General features: G+C 40.8%; 1 protein-coding gene across 7 annotated transcripts in view; it reads right to left on the reverse strand.

The window, feature by feature from the left end:
* lrguk (leucine-rich repeats and guanylate kinase domain containing) overlaps positions 1-27150 on the reverse strand; it is a 161519-nt gene that overhangs the window by 29563 nt on the left and 104806 nt on the right. For all 7 annotated transcript variants that reach the window (XR_011955321.1, XR_011955322.1, XM_072562905.1 and 4 more), the window contains exons 12-13: positions 21171-21267; positions 2385-2498 (exon numbers count right to left, since the gene is read on the reverse strand). Coding sequence is in view for 5 of the 7 variants with exons in the window: in XM_072562905.1 (XP_072419006.1) it covers positions 2385-2498; positions 21171-21267 (211 nt within the window). In the remaining 2 variants the exon portion in view is untranslated. The remainder of the gene's footprint in view (positions 1-2384; positions 2499-21170; positions 21268-27150) is intronic.

The raw sequence follows: 27150 nt of genomic DNA on the forward strand, positions 1-27150 counted from the left end.
ACAAAAAAGGGATGTCCTGGATGCAGAGGAAATGGGGCTCAATGGCAATCTTCTGAAGATGGAGACGAGAATAAGGTTCAAGAAATTTGAGAAGAACCATCCAAAACACCATGTCACAGCAATGTATTGGTGAGCAGAGAGAACCTCATAGAAAACTGTTTTCAGAAAAAAATCAGTTGGGTTTTGACCTTGACTAATTGTTGAGGATTCACGAATTAGTCTTAGAAGCAGCTCCTGCTTAGTGCAAAGAATATGTAGTCCTTGTCATTGTTGCAGTCATTGAACTTCTGTGGTGCTGAATAAATGCTTTATTATCAATCTATGCTTGATATCTTTGGGTGTTCCCACTTTCAAGTCTACACATTAAATATCCTACTGGTCATTAAGGAAGAAGCAGCAGTCAGTGAGTGGATAAACTTTCCTTCCATGACACAAAGTTTGGTAGTTATGCGATGAAGTCTCTCAAATGGTGCAGGCAGGCCAAGAGAAGTTCTATAGGATCTCTTTTTGACTCTTCCATTGTTGGTAACCTTCAATTGTCAGATTGCAAATGAACTGAAAAGTTATTCTGAAACGTTTGATAAGCCTGCAGGGCAGCACCTAACTTACACGAGGCAGCACTTTGTGCAGCTTAATCTTTGGAGCTCCTTTCATTTTTGGGATGTCTGAAAAAGCTGCTCATCTCTCACCAGATAACCAGATCTGACAGAAAAAATGAAGCTATTAGCAGGCATTTTAAGAGTCTGAATCAGGATATATTTACAAACGTGCTGTTTTTTTTCCCATATGTGTTTTTCTTCCCTTACAGTAATTTTTATTTTTCTTCCTCTCCTTCCCACCACCTCTGAATATAATCCAGATCTCTGAAGCTAGAATAGAGGGGATCTGTTCTTGAATTGGCCTTGATGGCTTGGAATATTTGGACAGCTTACCCTGGTGTCGTTCAGTTTAACAGACCCTTGCCTGCTGAGATGTTTCTTCTCAGAGACAGGCCTATCCCCCTTGGCCAGGCAGGCAAAATGGGGCAGGGGAAGGAGTGGCTTGGCATCAATATGTGATTTAAGGAATATATTTTATATATATTTTAATAATATCATTTATTTTTGAGTTTGGATTATTAAATTTGAACTAATGGTATCTGAGTTTTCAGTGTGATTTAAGTGGTTTAATGACTAACTTGTAAGTATTTCTGTAGCCATGGTGATTTCTTTTAAAACAGGCATGAAAGAAAGAAATCTGGAAAAACAATTCCAGAAGAGCAATGGAAAGATACATTTTTAAACCACTGCAATTCACTTGGTATATGTGTACCCTGGTAGAGAGGGAGTTTTGTGCTACATGACAATTTGTGTTGCATGACCAATTTCTCGAATCATCATTTTTATACATGTATCGAGTATATTAGCATTGTGAATGATAGCTCCAACTGCTTATAGAATGGAAATGTTTGCTGACATAAGGGATTGATTGAAGAAATTTCAAAGTATTGTATCAACTTGTCAATTACGTCAATAGTGACATCATTAATAGCCACATAACTTTATTTTTTGTCAGAATGCCTCCTGAGGTATGGCCATGATTGATACCAGGAACATTGGCATGAAGACGAAAAGGATAGAGGTAGAAATTGTCACCAAGTAATAGATGGACAGGCTTAGGGTGATTGAGCAAATCAGGAGTGATGGGGATGAGTAGATCACCATAGCTAGCCCTGGGGGCAATGGTTGATCAAAGACATCTTCATGGAGGCTGTTGTGGTGCAGTTCCTATCACTGGGCCAGGAGACCCAGGTTCAAGTCCCAATTACTTCAGAGATCTGTTATAACACATCTGAACAGGTTGATTTTTAAAAATCTACAAATACAGCACATGGGCTCTTGAGATACAGTGATGGTGTCCCTATTTCTGAGCTAGGAGACGCAGGTTCAAGTCCCACCTGCTCCAGTGTGTGTGGCATAATGTATTTAAATAGGTTGATTAAAAATATCTATAAATAAAATGTAAGGGGTAATTTGACACAGTGGTATATCCCTGCCAAAACACAAATCTCAGATTTTTATACTTTTAATCCATCCTGTGATTTAGTGCCTGCTTAATCTATCTTGATTTATTAAATTAAGCTTCAATCTCTGTCAGCTCTTAGGCAGCTTGATGTCAGACATCAGCTTGCAGTACAGCAAAATTCTATGGAAGGTGATAAATACAACAAAGATTTTCTTTCCTGTTTGTCACTGTATAAAATATTTGTAATGATAAAACACTGTTTACCATGCAGAATAAATACCCTTACATTCCTCCTGATGGGATTTAGTATTCATCACTACCAGAGTCTATCATTCACAAAGCAGCCAATAAAGCCATTAAAATATAACCTTAACATTTACCTCAAGTTCCATGTGAGTACAGCAGGCTAAACCCTCTCTGGCGACAGCTTCTAATGCATCTCTGCTGAGTCCGAAATAATGGCCATTGTACTTTATTGTCTCAATAAATTTCCCCTGTACAAAAGGACAAAAAGGTCCTAATGGAGTTGGCAGCCATCATCTCAATGCATTACAAAAGTACATGAAATGGTAGTGAGTAATCAAAACTGCCTACTTTGTTGAAAAAATAATTCTGGAGCAATATACTTCTTAATTTACTGATGCAATGTTTTCCAGAAAGATTTCCATCAATATATCAACATTAGAAGAAGATGCATCAATTTACTTAAACACCGTATTTTATCATCTAATATTACTTTGTTTGTTTGTTTCAGAATCATTTCTGAGGCAAATATATTTATACTATGAAACAGGTTTAAGGTACCCCAGCACAAAAAGACATTAAATCATAACAGTGTTCTTTGATCAGGTTCAACCATGATCTTGCTGAATGGCAAAACTGGTTTAAGAGGCAACTTAGCTGAGTCCTGTTTCTATGACATTGCACCAAAAAAAAATTTGTCTTGGACTATTGCATCCTTAGCGGCACTGAAACAGTGCAGAGGATTACAGGGTAAAAGTTCAGCAACCAGCTCTGTTTTAAATTGAGGTAAAAACAATGACCACAGATGCTGGAAACCAGAGTCTAGATTAGAGTGGTGCTGGAAAAGCACAGCAGTTCAGGCAGCATCCGAGGAGCAGGAAAATCGACGTTTCGGGCAAAAGCCCTTCATCAGGAATACAGGCAGAGTGTCTGAAGGGTGGAGAGATAAATGAGAGGAGGGTGGGGGTGGGGAGAAAGTAGCATAGAGTACAATAGGTGAATGGGGGAAGGGGATGAATGTGATGGGGAGGGTGGAGTGGATAGGTGGAAAAGAAGATAGGCAAGTAGGACAAGTCATGGGGACAGTGCTGAGCTGGAAGTTTGGAACTGGGGTGAGGTGGGGGAAGGGGAAATGAGGAAACTGTTGAAGTCCACATTGATGCCCAGGGGTTGAAGTGTTCCGAGGTGGAAGATGAGGCGTTCTTCCTCCAGGCGTCTGGTGGTAAGGGAGCGGCGGTGAAGGAGGCCTAGGACTTCCATGTCCTCGGCAGAGTGGGAGGGGGAGTTGAAATGTTGGGCCACAGGGCGGTGTGGTTGATTGGTGCAGGTGTCCCAGAGATGTTCCCTAAAGCGTTCTGTTAGGAGGCGTCCAGTCTTCCCAATGTAGAGGTGACCGAGCAACAGATACAATAAATGATATTGATGGATGTGCAGGTAAAACTTTGATGGATGTGGAAGGCTCCTTTAGGGCCTTGGATGGAGGTTAGGGAGGAAGTGTGGGCGCAGGTTTTGCAATTCCTGCAGTGGCAGGGGAAGATGCCAGGATGGGAGGGTGGGTTGTAGGGGGGTGTGGACCTGACCAGGTAGTCATGGAGGGAACGGTCTTTGCGGAAGGCAGAAAGGGGTGGAGAGGGAAATATATCCCTGGTGGTGGGGTCCGTATGGAGGAGGTCAAAATGTCAGCGGATGATTTGGTTTATTCTGTCCTTGTTACGGTGTGTTCACCTTCCACCCTACCCCCCTGGTGCTCATCTTCCACCCTACCCCGCTGGTGCTCACCTTCCACCCTACCAACCTTTGCATAAACCAAGTCATCTGCCGACATTTCTGCCACTTCCAAACGGACCCCACCACCAGGGATATATTTCCCTCCCCACCTCTTTCTGCCTTCTGCAAAGTTCCCTCCATGACTACCTGGTCAGGTCCACACCCCCCTACAACCCACCCTCCCATCCTGGCACCTTCCCCTGCCACTGCAGGAATTGCAAAACCTCCCTCACCTCCATACAAAGCCCTAAAAGAGCCTTCCACATCCATCAAAGTTTTACCTGCACATCCACCAATATCATTTATTGTATCCGTTGCTCCCGATGCGGTCTCCTCTACATTGGGGAGACTGGACGCCTCCTAGCAGAGCGCTTTAAGGAACATCTCTGGGACACCCGCACCAATCAACCACACTGCCCTGTGGCCCAACATTTCAACTCCCCCTCCCACTCTGCTGAGGATATGGAGGTCCTGGGCCTCCTTCACCGCCTCTTCCTCACCACCAGACGCCTGGAGGAAGAACGCCTCATCTTCCGCCTCGGAACACTTCAACCCCTGGGCATCAATGTGGACTTCAACAGTTTCCTCATTTCCCCTTCCCCCACCTCACCCCAGTTCCAAACTTCTAGTTCAGCACTGTCCCCATGACTTGTCCTACCTACCTATCTTCTTTTCCACCTATCCACTCCACCCTCCCCCTGCGACCTATCACCTTCATCCCCTCCCCCATTCACCTATTGTACTCTATGCTACTTTCTCCCCACCCCCACCCTCCTCTCCTTTATCTCTCCACCCTTCAGGCACTCTGCCTGTATTCCTGATGAAGGCTTTTGCCCGAAACATCAATCTTACTGCTCCTCATATGCTGCCTGAACTGCTGTGCTTTTCCAGCACCACTCTAATCTAGACTCTGTTTTAAATTGAATCAATTGGCAGAAATGCAAATCAATGAAGTGCTGTCCTGTCTGTAAACCAATATGGTTCTAAATAGCTAATTCAGCTGCAGAATTAGTGAGTTACATCATAAGGGAATACTGTGTTGGACTTCCCACGTAGATGTGACAGTCAACAAGGTGCAACAATGCCTCTTCTTCACGTGTCTCTGAAAATGTGGTATGTCAATAAGGACCCTCATCAACTTTTACAGATACATCATAGAAAGCATACTGTTTGGGTGCATCATGGCTTGGTTCAGCAACTGCTCTGCCCAGGACCATAAGAAACTACAGATGGCGATGTGCACATCCCAGACCATCACAGAAGCTAACCTCCCATCCATGATTCCATTTACACCTCTCATTGCTGTGGAAAGGCTGCTAATATCATGAAAGATCCATCCCACCCTGATAATGCCCCCCTACAACCTCTTCCATCAGGCAGAAGATACAGAACGCACCAGCAGGTTCAAGAACAACTTCTTCCCTGCCATTATTAGACTGATGAATGGACTGTCAAATAATGTTGATCTTGTTAATGGTGTTCTTGCCTCACATACAGCCTGTGTGGCGTAACCCATATGCCTCACTCTAACCAATTTTTTTTACCCTATGATCTATATGTCCTTGCTTTCTATGATTTGCCTGTACTGTTGAAAGAAGGACATTGACCTTCATGATTCCTCCTTCTCTTTAATACCTCACACTGACTATCTCTTCTACAAAAAACCAATACCCACCAAAGGTCATGCTCAAACACTATGGGTATTGCCTGCAATATCTTCCCTCATTCACTGTCAACCATTCCAATCCACTACACAAATCACCCTATATGCTCTCTGAATTTCCTACTCACTCAGTTGGGACATCTAACCTTTAACCCAACTTCACCAACAGTAAGCTGTGCCACGTATGTTCAACTCTCTTAATACCTATTCTTTCTCATTCCAAAAAGAAAAACATCCAACAATAGGATATAAAGAGTCAAATTAGGCAGTGGGCTGCCCAAAATATGGCTCCGCACCCCTTACAAGAAGAGGATCATGAACCTGACAGCCCCAAGTGATTGACTGATTACGTTCAAACCCCCTGGTCTGGACTGATTACGTTCAAACCCCCCGGTCTGGTAGTGACTTATTGTACAGGTCCTGAAGGTTGCCTCTTTTAATTTGACTGAGGACCAATGAAACCATGACAAGTTTCCTAACTTTGTTTCTGCACTAAACGGCAAAGCAATACCACAGTACAGTAAGTTTAATATTAGATTCCTTACAGTGTGGAAACAGGCCCTTTGGCCCAACCAGTCCACACCAACCCTCTGAAGACTAACCCACCCAGGACCATTTCCCTCCTAACACTAACACTAATGGGCAATTCAGCATGGCTAATTCACCTGACCTGCACATCTTTGGACTGTGGGAGGAAATCGGAGCACCCAGAGGAAGCCCACGCAGACATGGGGAGAATGTATCTCTGGCTCAGCGATCCTGTGAGCATCCAGGTAGGATCAAAGTGAGTAATCACTGAAAGAGCAACTGTACAGTCTGAGGTGGCAATGCATGAGCTGACAGCATGTCCCTGAGTGCAAAGTATACTTGCAGCAGCATTGCAATGATAGCTGCCAGAAAGCCTCAATGCAGAGCTTTGAAGTACAGAAGCATGCTGTAAGAGAGTTGGAGATTTGCCATGAGACCTCTTAAAGACTGGGACATGTCAGGTGCCAATGTTTGTGTACATGGGTTACATGTGGCTAGTGCCCCTGGACTCTAATGTGAGATTTGGTTCCTGATGTCTCACATGGACGTCCTTCAGAACATGTAGCAAGCTGGAATCACCAGGTGCCTCATCTGAATTTCATGTTGCAAACTGCCGATGACTAGTTTGCTTGCAGTAAATGGTAGGGTAGAAAGTTGCATGTTGGTGAGGTGAGATTTTTGGTGAATAAAATAATTAACAAACAGTAATTCCCTTTAACTGGTAACTCATCACTTCCCAGTGAGAATCTTGATGTCCTTAGCTTAGTTAAAAATTCAATGAGTTGAATGAGTTGGCCCTGGTGTCAAGAAAAGTGTGGACTTCTCACACTATTCCATAAGATTTCTTGCCATAGCCCATATTGTTCAGTCCTCGGTAATCTTCTGCAATATATTTTTAGAGTGAAATTTAATTATTTTTGAAACATTTCCCACATCCATCCCTTCACTTTAACACAATAAACAGAGAAGTTCCATCAGTGTGGACTAAATATCATTCACAGAGATAAAAAGGCAGTATGGTAAGACCAATGCAGCTAAAAGGCAGCTGCCATAGTCCTATTGGACCATAGGCAGCTTTGTCATTAGAGAGAAATGACTGGTGGTGGTTTCATCTGAGGGTCACCACATCTCAGGCAAGGGGCAAGGTTCAAAGTTTGTGAGAAGATTTGTAGCTCGGGTGCTCGTTGTTGTGGTTCTGTTCGCCGAGCTGGGAATTTGTGTTGCAGACGTTTTGTCCCCTGTCTAGGTGACATCCACAGTGCTTGGGAACCTTCTGTGACTGCACAAAACACTACATGGGACAAACAGGAAGACAGCTAACAATCCGCATCCATGAACACCAACTAGCCACGAAACGACATGACCAGCTATCCTTAGTAGCCACACACTCAGATGACAAGCAACATGAATTTGACTGGAACAACACTACTATTAAAGGACAAGCCAAACAGAGAACAGCCAGGGAATTCCTACAGGCATGGCACTCATCCACAGATTCAATCAATAAGCACATCGACCTGGACCCAATATACCGACCACTGCAACGGACAGCTGGAACTGACAACCGGAAGCGGCAGATTCAAACCACTACAAGTGCCGGAGGAAACTTCACAGAAGCGCTTCACAGGAGGCTCCCAAGCACTGAGGATGTCACTTAGACAGGGGACGAAACGTCTGCAACACAAATTCCCAGCTCGGCGAACAGAACCACAACAAGGGGCAAGGTTGAAAAGGACAGTTGTTAGTGATAACCTCACCTGGTGCAGAAATTGAACCCACATCACTCTACATTGCAAACCCGCTGTCTAGCCAAATGATCTAATCAAATCTCTGTAGCCATCAATAAATTAAAAGAATTTGTTGATGCCATTTTGTGTTTATTTCCTGTTGTTTTTCAGTAAATACTGAGAACGGATGATGTCATTATGACTTACAAGAAATATTGAGCACACAGTATGTCTGAACAGAATGACAGTTTCAGTTAATATAAATGTTACTCACTTACTTAAGCAGAACCATAAAATATTTTAAATGGGTACTACTCAACTAGCATTCTTTTTTTTAACTCACAAGGAAATCAAGATCCGTCACAATATGAAACTTTTCTTTTGTTGAGCTTCTCTTGTCGGTATCACAGCAATTCGTAATGGATTTTCTGAACACTACAGCTATTCCAGATTTACTTAATGAATGGAATTTAAATTTTCAACTTATATGGTAGGATTTGAATTTATATTCTCCATATTATTAGTCTATATCTCTGGATGACTAATCCAGTAACATATCCAGTTGTTACTGAACCCATACTGTTGTCATTGAAGAAGCTCACAGTGATGAACATTCTAACTAAAGAGTTTTTACAGCTTAGTGGAATACAAAACACTAAAAATTGTTCTATGTAAATAAAAAGAAAGCAATACATTTCTGATATGCATCGAGCTTTACACTCATTGGAGCAATGAAACATTGCTTTCATTTCCACTTAGACTGTTTTTCAGAGTTACAAGATTACAGCTTTAAATTTAAATAAATAAACAGGCCATTTGACCTACTGATTTGTGTTTATGTTTAGGCTTACAAAGACTTCCTCCCACCTTACTTCATCTAGTCCATCAGTGCATCTGTGTATTCCTCTATCCCTAATATACTTTGCCAGCTTTTCCTTAAACTCTTTATGCTATCAAGTTTCACTACTTTATGTAATAACAAGTTGCATGTTCTATCCACTCTAGGTGAAAGTATTTCTCCTCAGAGAAAGTGAGGACTGCAGATGCTGGACATCAGAGTTGAGCTCATTCCTGATGAAGGGTTTATGCCCGAAACGTTGATTCTCGTGCTCCTCAAATGCTGCCTGACCTGCTGTGTTATTTCTCTTTACTTTCTTGGTTAGTGCTTAAAATATCTTATATTTAAGGCTGCTAATTTTGGATTCCCCTCAAACATTATTTTCTACATTTACCTTTTCAAGAAAGGACTGCAAGAAAGAGGACAAAGCTTACCTGGGTGATGGGAATGAGGCGATTATCAAAATATGAAAACAAAAGGACCAGAGGTGCACTCGTAGAGTCATACAGCATGGAAAGAGACCCTTTGGTCCAACTGGTGCATGCCAACCAAGTTTCCCAAACTAAACTAGTCCCACTTGCCTGCATATGGATCATATCCCTCTAAATCTTTCCTATGCACGGATATGTGCAAATGTCTTTTAAATGGTGTAATTGTACCTAAATCCATCACTTCCTCTGGCAGTTCATTCCACATAAGACGCATTCTCTGTGTGAAAAATTTGCCCCTCAGGTCCCTTTTAAATCTTTCTCCTCTCATCTTAAAACATGCTCCATAGTTTTGAACTCCCCTACCCTAAGAGAAGGCCTTTGCTAATTACCATATCTATTATAAACCTCTAAAGGTCAACCCCAACTTCTCTGCTCCATTGAAGGAAGTCCAGCCTATCTAGCCTCTTCTTATAACACAAACCTTCCAGTCCCAGCAACATCCTGGTAGTAACTCTTTTCTGAAACCTTTCCAATATAATAATATCCTTTCTAATTTAATAATATCCTTTCTATAGCAGGGGGACCACAACTGTACAAAGTGCTCCAAAAGTGACCTCACCAATATCCTTTACAACTACGACATGATGTTTCAACTCTTAAACTCATGGTCTGAACAATGAAGGCAAGTATGCTAAAAGCTTTCTGAACCAGCCTTCTACCTCCTTCAAAGACTACATATGAAATTAAAAGCAGAATTTAGAACTAAATATATTGTGGGGAAATATGTCTTGTGTGCCATGTATAACAACCATTTACAACAATTCACAACAACCATGTGTGGTGATTTAATTATATGTAATACACAGGGGAAATCCTCCTCCATCCAAAAGCTAGCCTGTTTACTTCACTTATAGGACAAGATGAATACATTATTGATCAACATGACTGTAATTTTCTATTTGCACCAGGAGGCAAAAAAATGCATAACATTAAGGCCGTAATAGTACTCTTTAGGATAGTAAAGGACAAAAACACACATTTATCTAAAAATCTTCTCTCTCTACAATTTTAGAGGCATGAGTCCATTTACAAAAAATAACACTTACGTGAAGCAAACTTTCAGATTTAAGTGTTCATCTACAAACATTCCCTCTCTCATTTCAAAGCCAATCTTATTAAAATATTATTTTGTAGAGCGAGTTGACATTGAAACTAATTAAATAATCTAATTTGAATAGCAAAAAAAAACTTTTCGAACAGGAAAGAAGTGGTACGCAGTATAAATCAAAATCAGCAGTAATTTGACATTAGATGCCAAGGGGGAAAAGAAATTCATGAGGCTGAAAATAAACTGTGTTATTTCACACAATAGACTTTTTTTAACAATTAGCATATGGGATAACAGCAGGTGTTCATCGTTCTCTCTAAGCTGCAGGCCATGCAGTCACTCCAAGAGTCTGCGCTGCTGATTGTCATGTTGATGCATTCATTTCCAGTTTCTCCAGCCACTGTCGCGCACTGACTTCAGAGGTCTATGTAATGGCTGGAGTAAGAGGGAATGTAGTAGGCATTGTAAATTTGTTGTGAAATCCAATTCTAAATGCCATACTACTTTAGATATAATTAGGTCACAAAATACATTCTGATGAAGACAGCCTATTTGATCTAATATTTTCAGAGTATGTAATTCTGGGCTGAATTGGCTAAGTGTCAATTTTGAGGAGTTTCTTGGAAGTTTTTTTTCAATGATTCCTAGTGAGTTTTTCACACTATTCTCTGAAATTTGTCCTGTTAGCTGTTTGCCATGCATTCATCATGTCGCTCTCGCGCTGTTTTGTGCTCAGCATTGGGGGAAGTTTAGATTTTGCCCGAAATGTCGATTTTCCTGCTCCTCGGTAGCTGCCTGACCTGCTGTGCTTTTCCAGCACCAGTCTAATCTAAACTTCGGCTTCCAGCATCTGCAGTCCTCACTTTTGCCTACTGGGGGAGGTTGCTACTGCCAGGATTCTTGGTTTCATTATCATATTTGAAGCCCTGCAGAACGCCAGTACAAGCACCACCAGCCAGGAGCTGCATAGTGCATGTAGTTGGAGAATTGGAACCTCATCTTCAGCAGCTCTATCCTCTGCTCTACCAAGCTGTGGTCGAAGAATGGGCTTGATTGTATTTATTGCTTGACCTCAATCAGGGATTACATAATAGAGAAACCAGCCACGGTTGCAGACGGTAGCCCATGTCTCCCAGCAGTCATCCCTATAAGGCATGCAGCCCCTAAAATGAAACAGGAACTTGGGAGTTAGCTCCCAGACCACATAACAGTGACCTCTAAGATGTGACAATCACAAATGCTTGTACATGAATGTAATTTGTTTGTTTTGTTAATTAATTTTGTCATGTTATGATCTCAACACGACACATATACATCTATAGTAACCTTCCCCTGTGGGTTGCCAGCTATGTTGGCAAAGTCTACTGCTCAGGCTGTAGCACTCACCTTGTTACAAGCAAACAAGTTGAAGTGTGTGATCTGACACAACTTGCTTTAGTAACAGTCTTGATATTTTGTGGGTTGAGAATTGAGGGAACCTACACAGGACCTTAGTGGATCCTTGGAAGCAGCCAGTTGCATAAATGTTTACTGCAGCTGTCACTTTGATAACCAACAGACTGGAATAACTTTTGCTCCTAAGTCTTAAGGTCTTAGTATCAAAGGTTACAGGGAGAAGGCGGGAGAATGGGGTTGAGAAACTTATCAGTAATGATTAAATGGCAGAGCAGACTTGATGAGTTGAATGGCCTAATTTCTGCTCCTATGTCTAATGTTTTTAACGACCCAGCACTTCAGCTTCCATTTCTCAGTTGGCATAGTTTGTGATAGTGTCCTGGCAGATCTATATTTGTGAGAACACTGTGCCGTGCTCAACTGGAGGAAGTGCCATTGAGAATGATAGACTCAGGGGTTCCTGGATCTTTTCCAGATCCTGAGGAGTTCTTCAGTTGTGACTTCTTCATGTAGCAACTGTTCTGCAGCTGTTGGAGGATAATGTTGGAACCGAACTTAATGGTTCAACCTCAATTTCTGTTCCTTTGTTGTGATGTAACCACAGTTAAGGATAACCCCTGTCAAGGCTGGATTCATTGGTCATGGTTCCAATTAACCTGTGTGGGGAATATCTGAAACAGAACTGGTTGTTGGTAATGTAAGTAGTCAACATTCATATCACACACACAACTTATGGTTTTTGCATAGCCCTTGACACAGTCGGACATGGAAGACTCCAACAAGGAAAGGCATGGAATGTCTCTACACAGACGTTTGACATTGGGAATCTTACTTCAATATATGTGGAACAGGCCATGTTGTGCAAATACAGTATTCACCTTATGCTTTCTGATACTTTGTCTCTCCACCCCAACCCCACATCACCCAAGAAAAGCAGCATTGTATAAAACTTATACAGTAGGATTTGAATTTATATTCTCCATATTAATAGTCAATACCTCTGGATGAAGTAACATAATGAGTTGTTACTGAACCCATATTGTGGTCATTGAAGAAGCTCACAGTGATGAGCATTCTGACTGAAGAGTTTTTATAGCTTAGTGGAATACAAAACAATAGAAACTGTTCTATATTTGTCTAAAATGCACTCAATGACATGGCCTCCACGTGACCTGTGGCAATGAATTCCATCAATTCACCAGCCTCTGGCTGAAGAAATTCCTCCTCATACCAGTTCTGAAGGGTCATTCCTTCATTCTGAGTCTTTCATAATGAATGCTAACATTGCATTTGCCTTACTAACCGGCAACTGAACCTGCATGTTAACCTTAAGAGAATCCTGAATAGAATGCCAAAGTCTCTGTTCTTTAAATTTCCAAATTTCCTCATTTAGAAAATTGTCTACACCACTATTCTTCCTACCAAAGTGCATAATCTCAGATTTTCCCACATGTATTCCATCTGCCACTTCTTTCCCCACTCTCCTAGCCTATCCAACTTCTTCTATAGCCTCTATGCTTGCTCAACACTGCCTGTCATAGAGCCACACAGTCATATACCACAGAAATAGACCATTCAATCCAACATATCCATGCCTACAAGACATTCTAAATAGCTCGCCCTCTGCTTATTTTTGTGTCATCTGCAAACTTAGCAATAATACCATCAGTTCCTTCATCCAGATCCTTAATGTGCAATGTGAACAGCTGTGGTCCCAACAATGAACCCTGTAGAACTCCATTAGTCACTGGCTGCCATCCTGAAACAGACCCTTTTGGAGCTGGGAGATGGAAACAAGTTACAGAGAAACGAGTACAGAAGCAGTTCTCTGTTCTCTGCACTCAAAATGCACCTTAAACTGAAGTTACCATAAGTTGTGACTTCTAACTGGCAAATCAGATACATTTTAAAAATGAACCGGCCACCCTGTGCCTCTTGCAAATCAGTGGAAGCATTCACAAAACGAAATCTGCAAGATCCAACTCAACAGAATTTCAAAGCAAAGACAGCTGAATTGTCTTTCCAGTTGTTCCCTCAGTCATGTTTTTTCCCCTGTCTATATGTGTGTAAAGTAGAGTTCGGAAAGGGCTCAGAGTTTTCATTTGTAATATTATATGTGAGCAATCTGTAACTGATTACCTGTATCCAGAATCTAATTACTTGTAATAAGCAGTAATTCTTTTTAAGCATAAAAACCTAGTTGACAATTAGGTAAATTGGGGGATTTTGTATACTTATTTCAAAATCTTTAACTTTGTTATGACTATGGGAATAGCTGGGCTTGATTTCTAGCATGCTACACCAGTGAGCCATGACTATACAGAAATATTTAAAATTTAACATTTAAGCTCTGAATGAGGGTGCAAAGTGCAAAAACACAAGATCAAACAAGGCAGAGATGCTATGCACATCCAAGGAGGCACAAAGTGAGGGAGCACGAAGACAGCAATTGAACAGTACTGAAATGTACCCTGGTCTAATCTGTGAGATGCGTGTTTGGCCCTCCATGCAAAATGTCCTGACAGCAGCGTGACAAAGAATAGTGCCATTGTGCTCCAAACAGCAACACTGAAGTGCAGAACTACATTCTACATGGATTAGAGATATACCTTGAAAATGCAGTGAGGATAGTATATGTCTGATGTCAACATTCACGGTTGGAGATGTTGGTGACTACTGTCCATGATAGAGGTCTGTAGGAACAAGTAGCAAACTTGAGCTGCTAGGTACTCTACTTTTCATTTCAATAATTATCACTATCTAGTTTTTACCTGGTGCATGGGAGAATAGCAAAATGAACATCAATGTGTCAAGACAAGGTACTAATGGAAAGCAATGCATTCAAATAGGCCTCTCATCATTCAATTGTGAGATTTTGATCTCACTATTCAAAGCTTGCTTGCAGATGGACTCTTTTCCTCACATTGAGAATCTAATTTCTTCTAATTTCAATAGTTTTAAAACTGACACGCCAATGCCTGATATTCAGGGACTGGAAAAATTTCACCCACTAATGTTTGCCCATCAATCCATTAACAGGCGACTGACTGTGTGGAGTTTGAACGTTCTCCCCGTGTCTGCGTGGGTTTCCTCCGGGTGCTCCGGTTTCCTCCCACAGTCCAAAGATGTGCAAGTCAGGTGAATTGGCCATGCTAAATTGCCCGTAGTGTTAGGTAAGGGGTTAATTTGATGGGAAGGGTGAAAAGAATAGGAATATGATCAAACTTTGAAACTCCAACTGATCTTTTTCTCATTTCAGCCCAGTAATACTGAGAATGGTAGCATCCCTGTCAGCTTAATGCAGTTCATAGTCGTAGAGATGTACAGCACAGAAACAGAACCTTCAGTTTCAGTAGGGGCATGGATGGGTTGCGCTTCGGTGGGTCGGTGTGGACTTGTTGGGCTGAAGGGCCTGTTTCCACGCTGTAATGTAATCTAATCTAATCTAAAAAAAAATTTAAGGTTACCTGAATGATAGCAACTTTCACAATGTAGCACTCCCTTAATAATGAACTAGACCACCAGCCTTGATTACACTTGAGTGAAAATAGAACTAAGAACCTTGTGAAGTCAAGTTGACACAGTTATAAATAAAGCCAAACTGACATCACTGAACCAAAACCCCAGTCAAACGTACAAACTGTGAGAACTTGTTTTTCTACAGCACTTCTAACAATAATAAGTACAATAAAGCCATTCAGATAGAAAGTACAAATGCCAAGCAATAACATGGAAAATGAGCAAATGCTAATGAGAAACATTTTGAAGCTGTTTTGAAGTCACAAGTCATTTCAATGTGTGCGTTAAAGTCTATAATCATTGTGATGTGCTCCCAAAAAGATTTCCCAACAAGCATCTTTATAAAAAGGTGAATGAACTTTCTTGACAAATGTGTTACTTAAAAACTAATGATTGGCTCATTGGGCAAATATGTTGTGTGGGTTGGTACGATTCTATGCACTGTAAGAAGTACATGAGATTGATTATTTTCCACCTGTGAGATTGATTATTTTCCATCAGTTCTTTCAAAACATTATTAGCCAGAAACATTAACTCCATTTCTCTACACAGATGCTGCCTGATCTGTTGAATATATCAGTAATTTTCTGTTTATTACTTAAAATTTATAAAACATGTTTAATTAACTGCAAGCATCTGGATGGGTATATGAATAGGAAGGGTTTAGAGGGATATGGGCCAAGTAGGTTATGATATCTGGTTGGCATGGACGGGTTGGACTGAAGGTTCTGTTTCTGTGCTGTACATCTCTACGACTATGAACTGCATTAAGCTGACAGGGATGCTACCATTCTCAGTATTACTGGGCTGAAATGAGAAAAAGATCAGTTGGAGTTTCAAAGTTTGATCATATTCCTATTCTTTTCACCCTTCCCATCAAATTAATTCCTGAAAAAAATAACCTGTCTAAATCCTGGAAAGGAAAGGATTGGAATCTTTTTTTGATGTTCCCCAAGATGGCTGATAATTACTGCCTCAGTTCAGATGTGAACAAATGGCTTCACCAGTGAGACTCTGGATCGCAATGAGCTCCAACAAGTCATGACCAGTAAGTTAAAATGAGTCATTGCCTCCAAGGGAAGTCAGCAAGTTATAAGAAATAGAATCACAAAGTATGACAGATGGAATGAGGAGTGGAGAGCAACGAGGCTTTTCGGTAAATATTTCTTACCTATGGTGAAATGAACATAGAACTTCTTTTTTTACAGTGATTTACCTTTTATTTAATTATTATATCGTTAACACTAAGCTTTTAAATACTGAATTTTTGACTTTTGACCATAAATTTGTTCAAATATAAAGTTTAATCAGATATTGCAGTGCCAGAAATTAGATGTACAATTCTAACTTTCCAGTCACAAATCAAAATCTACCATAATTAGAAAAACGAAAAGGGAATCTAAGGTAATATTCCATGGTCAGAGCAAGTGAGTTGATGCCTGTGGGGTTGGTGCTATTCTATGCACTGTAAGAAGTACATGAGATTGATTATTTTCCAACTTGTCTCAAGTTCAGAGTTGCCAAAACAGAATCCTGGTAGCAGGCCCTGAACATAATTGAGATATGGTTAACAAGATAGTTAGCAGGTTCAAGATGTCTGTCTTAGGGAAAAACAGGTATGATAGCCCCACACACTGAGCCCCAGACCAGCGATCGCTCAAGTAAATAATTATGTGTTGACATAGGAATAAAAGATGTGGTTTGTTTTTTGTTTGAAACCAGTAGGGATCCAGAGATAAACAAAGGGAAAATTTGCACTGATACTAACAAGGCAGCAGTACTGAATTGAAAATGTGTTGCTGGAAAAGCGCAGCAGGTCAGGCAGCATCCAAGGAACAGGAAAATCGACGTTTCGGGCATAAGCCCTTCTTCAGGAAAGAGGAAAGTGTGTTGACCTCCTTCCACCTATCGCATTTCCAACGCCCCTCCCCCAAGTCCCTCCTCCCTACCTTTTATCTTAGCCTGCTGGACACATTTTCCTCATTCCTGAAGAAGGGCTTATGCCCGAAACATCGATCCTCCTGTTCCTTGGATGCTGTCTGACCTGCTGCGCTTTTCCAGCAACACATTTTCAGCTCTGATCTCCAGCATCTGCAGTCCTCACTTTCTCCTAGCAGTACTGGATTATAAAGTACAATTTAACCAAGTTTGAAATAATAAATTATACTTCTGAGTCTTTTTCTCATTTAAGTAATAGATGTTAAAATGTGAAAAAGAATGGAAAAGTTGCAAAAAATTGTCAAGTTATTGGAACTCATTGTTAGTTGTGTTTACACTGTTGTTTTGTTCAAGCATGGAAGAAGAGATCTAAGAAGGGATGTGTGTTCAGAGTGAGCTTCACCCAGTAACGGATTACTGATTGCTTTGTATACAGAGGAACTTCGATTATCCAAAGGACACAGGTGAGTATTTTGTTCGGTTAATTGATTTCCAGATAATTGAATGCTGGATAACATAGTCTAGCCAAGCATCAGGCCCTTGCGATCATGCCGGATAATCCAAGTTCTTCTGTAATCAGGACCAGTTGTGGATGCTAGAAATTATCAGTTTGGTAACAACTCTGAGTGGCTTCTAGGCAGGTGAACAATTTGTGTTCTCATTGTACAGGGAGAGAAGCCACCACATTGCAGAAAAGACAAGGTCTACCTCTCTCTCAGCAGAGAAGTAATCAAAATTTGGAAGACAGCTTGATATAATTTCCCACCAATTGTTGTATGTTGTTGCCTCTAACAAAGAATAAAAGACTTCACAATTAGTATGCAGGCCATGCTGTATCTTCAGCAAAGAACTGAGAGAATCTGGAAATAAGGAAATTGGAGAACAGAAGGTCTTGGGAAGTAAAAAAAAACCTCATTAAATCCTGTGGACTTGTACTTTTGAACTGTATTTCCCCAGTACTTTATCATTCACCCGGAAAACTCATGTCCGTTTGTGGTGGCTGTCTATATGTATGTGTAGGGGTTTAAGAAGAAGATTACAGTTTCAACTAGTAGAGCTAAATGTTTATAATTTGTATTTTGCCTGCCTGTGGTTAGAATTGACTTATTTGTAATAAATTGTCGTTCTTAAGAATCATAGAGTCATCGAGATGTACAGCATGGAAACAGACCCTTCGGTCTAACTCATCCATGCTGACCAGATATCCTAACCTAGTCTAGTCCCATTTGCCAACAGTTGGCCCATATCCCTCTCAACCCTTCTTATACATATACTCATCCAGATGCCTTTTAAATGCTGTTATTGTACCAGCCTCCACCACTTCCTCCCCCAGCTCATTCCACACACATACCATCCTCTGCATGAAATAGTTGCCCCTTAGGTCCCTTATATCTTGTCCCTCTCACCCTAAACCTATGCCCTCTAGTTCTGGACTCACCCAGCCCAGGGAAAACACCTTGTCTATTTACCCTATCTATGCCCCTCATGATTTTATAAACCTCTATAAGGTCACCCCTCAGCCTCTTACACTCCAGGGAAAACAGCCCCAGCCTATTCATCTTCTCACTATAGCTCAATTCTTCCAACCCTGGCAACATCATTGTAAATCAAGTTTCACAACATCCTTCCATTTGGAAGGAGACCAAAATTGCATGCAATATTTCAAAAGTGGCTTAACCAATGTCCTGTAAAGCTGCAGCATGACCTCCCAACTCCTGTACTAAATACTCTGAGCAATAAAAGAAAGCATACCAAATTCCTTCTTCACTACCCTATCTACCTGCGACTCTATTTCCATGGAACCATGAACCTGCACTCCAAGGTCTCTTTGTTCAGCAACACTCCCCAGGACCTTACCATTAAGTGTATAATTCCTGCTCTGTTTTGCTTTTCCAAAATGCAGCACCTTGCATTTATCTAAATGAAACTCCATCTGTCACTTCTCAGCCCATTGGCGCTTTGATCAAGATCCTGTTGTAATCTGAGGTAACCTTCTTCACTGTCAACTGCATCTCCGATTTAGGTGTCATCTGCAAACTTACTAACTACCTCCTATGTTCATATCCAAATCATTTATATAAATGATGAAAAGCAGTGGACCCAGCACTGATCTTTGTGGCACTTCACTGGTCACAGGCCTCCAGTCTGAAAAGCAACCATCCACTACCACCCTCTGTTATCTACCTTTGAGTTAATTCTGTATCCAAATGGCTAGTTCTCCCTGTATTCCATGAGATCTAATCTTGCTAACCAGTCTTTATCATGAGGAACCTTGTTGAATCCTTACTGAAATCCATATTGATCATGTCTGCTGATTTGCCCCCATCAATCCTCATTATTACTTCTTCAAAGAATTCAATCAATTCAATGAAACACGATTTCCCACACACAAAGCCATGCTGACTAGCCCTAATCAGTCCTTGCCTTTCCAAAAACATGTAAATCCAGTCCTTCAGGATTCCCTCCAACAACTTGCCCACCACCGATATCAGGTTCACTGGTCTATAGTCCCCTGGCTTTTCCTTACTACCTTTCTTAAATAGTAGTGCCACATTACGTTGTTAAGTATCTTGTTAAGTACAGAACTCTGTCCATATTTTCTGCTAAACTCAGCCCATCAGACAGATAAATTGGAAACGTAAGAGTATTTTGATTTCTTTTGTGATCAATCCAGGAGTATTGAGTCTCAAGTAACAGCATACTTCCCAAAGTTGGTCATGACAGAAGAACAGACTAGCTTGTGCATCAAAGATGTCCTACTTTCAAGATGGCTGCAGTAATATCACTGTCACTGAAATACTGCATTTATATAGAGAACAGAGTAACTGGAAAGATGGATATTTGTGGTATGTTAGCACAGAAGAAGGAACTAATGCAGGTGTGCTGGTCAGTTCAGATCTGTATCAATTAATATGGATCAGTCCAGACCCTCATAAAACATTTCAAGAAAGTAGCCTGGAGCCTAACTTGCTAGTTCTTTTAAGCAGGTGTGTAGTGGATATCCCAGAAGAGATGCAACTGGTCAAATTACTTAGTTTTAAACAAAACTGAATTTAATTATAAAATTACCAAATGAAACACAAACAACAGAGAACAGAATACAGAATAATGTAATCTATCTGAAAACCCAACAGATTATCCTAACTTAATGATGCTGTTTAAAATACCTGCAAACAATCCTTGTAAACATCCCATGGCAAAAAATGTAAAATCAAACACGCTCTTACAGGAGAGAGAGATGACAGAGGAACCCAGCATTCAGCACCTTCTTCCATGTAGCTGTTTCTTGGACCAGCAGCCTGAAACTGAACTGACTGCTTTCAATGAACAGCCAGACTGCTAAAACCAAACCATAGAAAAGCTGAGCTGGAAGAAATGGCCATTCCCCTTTCATTTTACAAGTGTTGTTTTTAAAAATTTGACAGCATTCTCAAGTAGATCAACCCCAAACTTTTTGGTGTCTAAGTCTTTACAACCTCCTGAAAAAAAACCAAGGACAGCATAACCTTGTGAAAATAGCAGCAGCATCACACCAATAAACTATGAAAAACATAGACCATTGAGTAGAAGAGCTGTAGAAGGATGGAATGGTCTACATCAAAGACTATAAAAAGCTTTTAAAGAAGGAGTAAAAGGGATATGACAGTACAAATAGAGCATTTCAAATGGTTATTACTAAGGTAATCCTGATGCTACAACAAGCTGAAAAGATGTGAACAGCATATAGAGCGAGAAGTCATATCAGACTCAATGTGTTAAATTTGTTTCTTTCTCTACAGTTGCTGCCAAAACTGCTGGGTTTCTCCAGCACTTGTTGTTTTATCATGTTCAAATGGCTTGCTCCATTTCTGAGCAAAAATAACAATGTGTATTTTATACATTTTAACTCAAATCTACACCCAACTCCACTTCATATTAATTCTGGAAAGGTTCCCAAAGCATTTACAAAAAATAATTTACAATTCATTATATCCAATCTTTTGGGTCTTTGATGTTGGAAAACTCTTACCAGTCGGATCATTTCTTCAAACGTTTGCTCAGTTACAAAATGGTAATCACATCCATCTTCTTCTCCATAATATGGACTCCGACTCGTGTGACAGATACTGGAAAAACAAGTTCAAATATATGCCTCTATAAATCATTTTGCTAATACAGGACCCTGAAGTGGATCTGGCTCATTAGAGAGGCAGTACTGAAGGTACTTGATACCAGATGGGTCTGTGTAACAGATGTAAATATAAAAGGAAATAGTCTGTTCAATACACCAGATCTCCTGACAAACATTGATAGAAATAAGCAGAGAGCATTTGGATTGTTGCTTCCACAGAAACATCAATTTAATTTATATTTTGGTTACTGTCATGTTCATCACTTTGTTGAGAATGGAAGATGTTTTTCTTTTTTTTTGCAGCCAGCAGTATTATGAGATAGATTCAGGTCATATACAAGATGTTACAAAGATCCAAAATGCTTTGGTAGCTGTGTGCAGACATATTATAACTGCATTTGAAAATAATATGCTTGTGATTTTTGGTAAATTATAATCTACTGGTACAACAATAATAATTCTAAAATTTAACCAAAGTTGTTTACCATTACTGGAGTGTTATATCCAGGATAATTGTGAAACTGAGGTCAGTTAATCACTTGTTTGTTAATGGCTTGGCAAATATTTTTGCTAAACCTGAGAGTCAGTGCTAAAACATAAAAATCAGTCTTACACTTTGGTTAGAATCTATTTAGTGTAAGCAAATTTATTTTCATTTTCATCTTTCTAGAAAAGTAAAAATAAACAAACACTTAACAGAAGAGAAGGACACATTTACAATTTTGCTAAATGTATGCCATATCTTTAATTTCTAAAAAGTGTCCCAATGACAACATTCCATTTTCTGCACAAAACATGTTCTTGGCGTCTCTGAAGGAGATGACTCACTTGTTGCCAATTAATGTCATATTACAGGCAGTATTGTGCTGTTGTTCCATCTCTAACTGGACCTGCCTTGAGATTTGGCTCCAATTTATTTACAGAGAAAAGGAGAAGATTTTCATTTCATCAATCAGTCGAAGATGAAAGAAAAGTACTTGAACTCATCAAATCACTCATTTCCTTTGTACTTTCTTAATAGCAATATTTTAAGTAGCCTTACTGTGCTGTCTGGCTATAAAAGTTGCTGAAACCAAAACGAAACAGATGTTCCTCCAGAAGTTATTTTTTGTTTAAACCGGCATAAAGGGAACAAAACTATTTGTTTCAGATGTGCACCATAGATGTGCCACTGTTAACACAGTGCACTTGATTCCTTAACTACTGGCAACAAGCAGTGTTTCAAAAGATGCCACTCTATATTCAAAATAACTTAACAAGCAAGATATAGATTACATTGTGATTATAAAACATTACTTTGAAAGACTTTAAAAAGAAATTATAAATATATCCAATGATTTAAAGAACAGTGCAGCATAGAAGAAGGCCCTTCAGCCCACCAAGACTATGTTAGCATCTTTCTAAACTAAAAACCTTTTGTCCATATCATTCTATTCTTCGAATATTGCATGCAGTTCTATTTGCCACAAGACCAGAAGAATGTGGACGTTCTGGAAAGGGTGCAGAAAAAGTCTACCAGGATGTTGTCTAGTTGGAGGATTTTAGTTCTGAGGACAGGTTGGATAAACTTGCATTGTTTTCACTGGAAAGATAGAGGTTGAGGGGTGACCTGATAGACATCTACAAAATTATGAGACGCATTGATGATTCTCCATAGGAACGAGAGTGACAGGGTAGTTGTTATGGGGGACTTTTATTTTCCAAATATTGACTGGGAATACTATAGTTCAAGTACTTCAGATGGGTCAGTTTTTGTCCAATACATAGAACATAGAACATAGAAAAATACAGCGCAGTACAGGTCCTTTGGCCCTCGATGTTGCGCCAATCCAAGCCCACCTAAACTACACTAGCCCACTATCCTCCATATGCCTATCCAATGCCCGTTTAAATGCCTATAAAGAGGGAAAGTCCACCACTGCTACTGGCAGGGCATTCCATGAACTCACGACTCGCTGAGTAAAGAATCTACCCCTAACATCTGTCCTATACCTACCACCCCTTAATTTAAAGCTATGCCCCGTCGTAATAGCTGACTCCATACGTGGAAAAAGGTTCTCATGGTCAACCCGATCAAAAACCCTAATCATCTTGTACACCTCTATCAAGTCACCCCTAAACCTTCTTTTCTCCAATGAAAACAACCCCAAGTGCCTCAGCCTTTCCTCATACGATCTTCCTACCATACCAGGCAACATCCTGGTAAACCTCTTCTGCACCCGTTCCAGTGCCTCCACATCCTTCCTATAGTATGGCAACCAAAACTGCACACAATACTCCAGATGCGGCCGCACCAGAGTCTTATACAACTGCAACATGACCTCAGGACTCTGGAACTCAATTCCTCTACCAATAAAAGCCAGTACGCCATATGCCTTCTTCACCGCACTATTTACCTGGGTGACAACTTTCAGAGATCTGTGTACGTGGACACCAAGATCCCTCTGCTCATCCACACTACCAAGTATCCGACCATTAGCCCAGTACCCCACCTTTTTGTTACTCTTACCAAAGTGAATCACCTCACACTTACCTACATTGAACTCCATTTGCCACCTTTCTGCCCAGCTCTGCAACTTATCTATATCCCACTGTAACCTGACACATCCTTCCTCACTGTCAACAACTCCACCAACTTTCGTATCATCTGCAAACTTGCTCACCCAACCTTCTCGCCCCTCCTCCAGGTCATTTATAAAAATGCCAAACAGCAATGGTCCCAAAACAGATCCTTGCGGAACACCGCGAGTAACTGCACTCCAAGGTGAACCTTTACCATCAACTATTACCCTCTGTCTTCTTCCAGCCAGCCAATTCCTAATCCAAACCTCCAACTCACCCTCAATGCCGTACCTCCGTATCTTTTGCAGTAGCCTACCATGGGGAACCTTATCAAACGCCTTACTAAAATCCATATACACCACATTTACCGCTTTACCCTCGTCTACCTCCTTAGTCACCTTCTCAAAGAATTCAATAAGGTTTGTGAGGCAGGACCTGCCCTTCAGAAAACCATGCTGACTATCCTTGATCACATTATTCCTATCCAGATGTTCATAAATCCTATCCCTTACAATTCTCTCTAAGACTTTGCCCACAACAGAAGTGAGACTCACTGGCCTATAGTTACTAGGGTTATCCCTACTCCCTTTCTTGAAGAAGGGAACCAAGTTTGCTATCCTCCCGTCTTCTGGCACTATTCCTGTAGACAACGAGGACATAAAAATCAAGGCCAATGGCTCTGCAATCTCCTCCCTTGCTTCCCAGAGAATTCTAGGATAAATGCCATCAGGCCCAGGGGACTTATCTATTTTTACCCTTTCCAGAATTCAACACAAAAAACATGCAGGAAGGTTTTCTGACACAGCATGTGGACAAGCCAACAAGGGGTAAGGCCACATTAAATTTGGTACTGGGTAATGATCCTGCCAGGTATTAGATTTGGAGGTAGGTGAGTACTTTGGTAATAGTGACCACAATTCAGTTATTTTTACTTTAGTGGTGGAAAGGGATAGGTATACACCGGAGAGCAAGAGCTACAGCTAGGGGAAAGGCAATAATGATGTGATAATAGATAAATCCCCTCGGCCAGATGGGATTTATCCTAGGATGCTCTGGGAAGCCAGGGAGGATATTGCCGAGCCTTTGCCTTTGATCTTTATGTCATCATTGTCTATAGAAATAGTACCAGAAGACTGGAGGATAGCAAATGTTGTTCCCTTGTTCAAGAAGGGGAGTAGAGGAAACCCTGGTAATTATAGGCCAGTGAGCCTTACTTCAATTGTGGGTAAAGTGTTGGAAAAGGTTATAAGAGATAGGATTTATAATCATCTCGATAGGAATAAGTTGATTAGGGATAGTCAACACAGTTTTGTGAAGGGTAGGTCATGCCTCACAAACCTTATTGAGTTCGTTGAGAAGGTGAGCAAACAGGTGGATGAGGGTAAAGTTATTGATGTGGTGTATATGGATTTCAGTAAGGCATTTGGTAAGGTTCCCATGGTAGGCTATTGCACAAAATATGGTGGCATAGGATTGAGGGCAATTTAGCAGTTTGGATCAGAAATTGGCTAGCTGATAGTTGATGGGAAATGTTCATCCTGGAGTTCATTTACTAGTGGTGTATACTGCAAGGATCTGTTTTGGTCCACTGCTAATTGTCATTTTTTATAAACAACCTGAATGAGGGCGTAGAAGGGTGGGTTAGTAAGTTTGCAGATGACACTAAGGTTGGTAGAGTTGTGGATAGTGCCGAAGAATGCTGTGGGTTACAGAGGGACATAGATAAGCTTCAGAGCTGAGCTCAGAGGTGACAAATGGAGTTTAGTGCAAAAAAGTGTGAGGTGATTCACCTTGGAAGGAGTAACAGGAATGCAGAGTACTGGGCAAATGGGAAGATTCTTGGTAGTGTAAATGAGCAGAGGTCTCCGTGTCCATGTACATATATCCCTCAAAATTGCCACCCAGGTTGATTGGGCTGTTAAGAAGGCATACGGTGTGTTAGCTTTTATTAGTCAAGGGATCGAGTTTCAGAACCATGAGGTCATACAGCAGCTGTACAAAACTCTGGTGCGACCACATTTGGAGTATTGCATGCAATTCTGGTCACCACATTAAAGGAAAGATGTGGAAGCTTTGGAAAGAGTTCAGAGGAGATTTACTAGGAGGTTGCCTGATATGGAGGTAAGGTCTTAGAGGAAAGGTTGGAGGACTTGAGGCTATTTTCATCAGAGAGAAGGAAGTTGAGAGGTGACTTAATTGAGACATATAAGAAAATCAGTGGGTTAAATTGGTGGACAGTGACAGCCTTTTTCCTCGGATGGTGATGGCTAGTACAAGGGGGCTTAGCTTCAAATTGAAGGGTGATAGATATAGGAGAGATGTCAGAGGTAGTTTCTTTACTCAGAGAGTAGTAGGAGTGAGGAACACACTGCCTGCAACAGTTGTAGGCTCGCCAACTTTATGGGCATTTAAATGGTCATTGGATAGGTATATGGACAAGAATAGAATAGTGTAGGTTAAATGGGCTCCAGATTGGTTGCAGTGCAACGCAACATCGAGGGCTGAAGGGCCTGTATTGTACTGTAATGTTCTATGTTCTATGCATAGATAGGTTGGATAGAGCTTTTTTCCCAGGGTAGAAAGGTCAACTACAAGAGGGCACAGGGTTCAAGGTGGGAGGGACAAAATTTAGGGGAGTAGTGCAGGGAATTTTTCACAGAGGATGGTGGGTGCCTGCAATGAACTGTCAATGGAGGTGGTGGAAACCGGCACATTAGCAACATTTATGGCTCATCTTGATTTTACATGAACGGGAGGCGAACAGAGAGATAGAAACCGCATATGGGCAATAAGCTGAGGGTCTAAATAAGGAATAGAAATTGGTGCAGGCTTGGTGGACCGAAGGGGCTGATTGTATTGTATTATATTTCCTGCCTATTCATGTATTTATCAAGAAGACTCTTAAATGTTGCTATTGTATCTGCCTCCACCACTCTCTCTGGTAGCACATTTCGGGCAGTTACCATCCTCGTTATAAAAAACCTGCCTTTCACCTCTCCTTTAAACTTACCCTTTTTACCCTAAACCTCTACTAAACGACATTCCTACTCTGGGAGAAAGGCTCTGACTATCCATTTTAATCATACCTCACATAATTTTGTAAATTTCTATCAGGTTGCCCCTTTATCCCTCAATGTTCAAGTGAAAACAAACTAAATGTGTCCAATCTCTCCTCAAGGCTAATATCCTCTAAATCAAGCAACATCCAGGTCAACTATTTCTGTACCCTTTTCAAAGCCTCCACAAGGAGCGATGCTCTGAAAGCTAGTGTGCTTCCAATTAAATCTGTTGGACTATAACCTGGTGTTGTGTGATT

This window comes from Chiloscyllium punctatum, chromosome 44 (genome assembly GCF_047496795.1).
Source record: "Chiloscyllium punctatum isolate Juve2018m chromosome 44, sChiPun1.3, whole genome shotgun sequence".
NCBI lineage: Eukaryota > Metazoa > Chordata > Chondrichthyes > Orectolobiformes > Hemiscylliidae > Chiloscyllium > Chiloscyllium punctatum.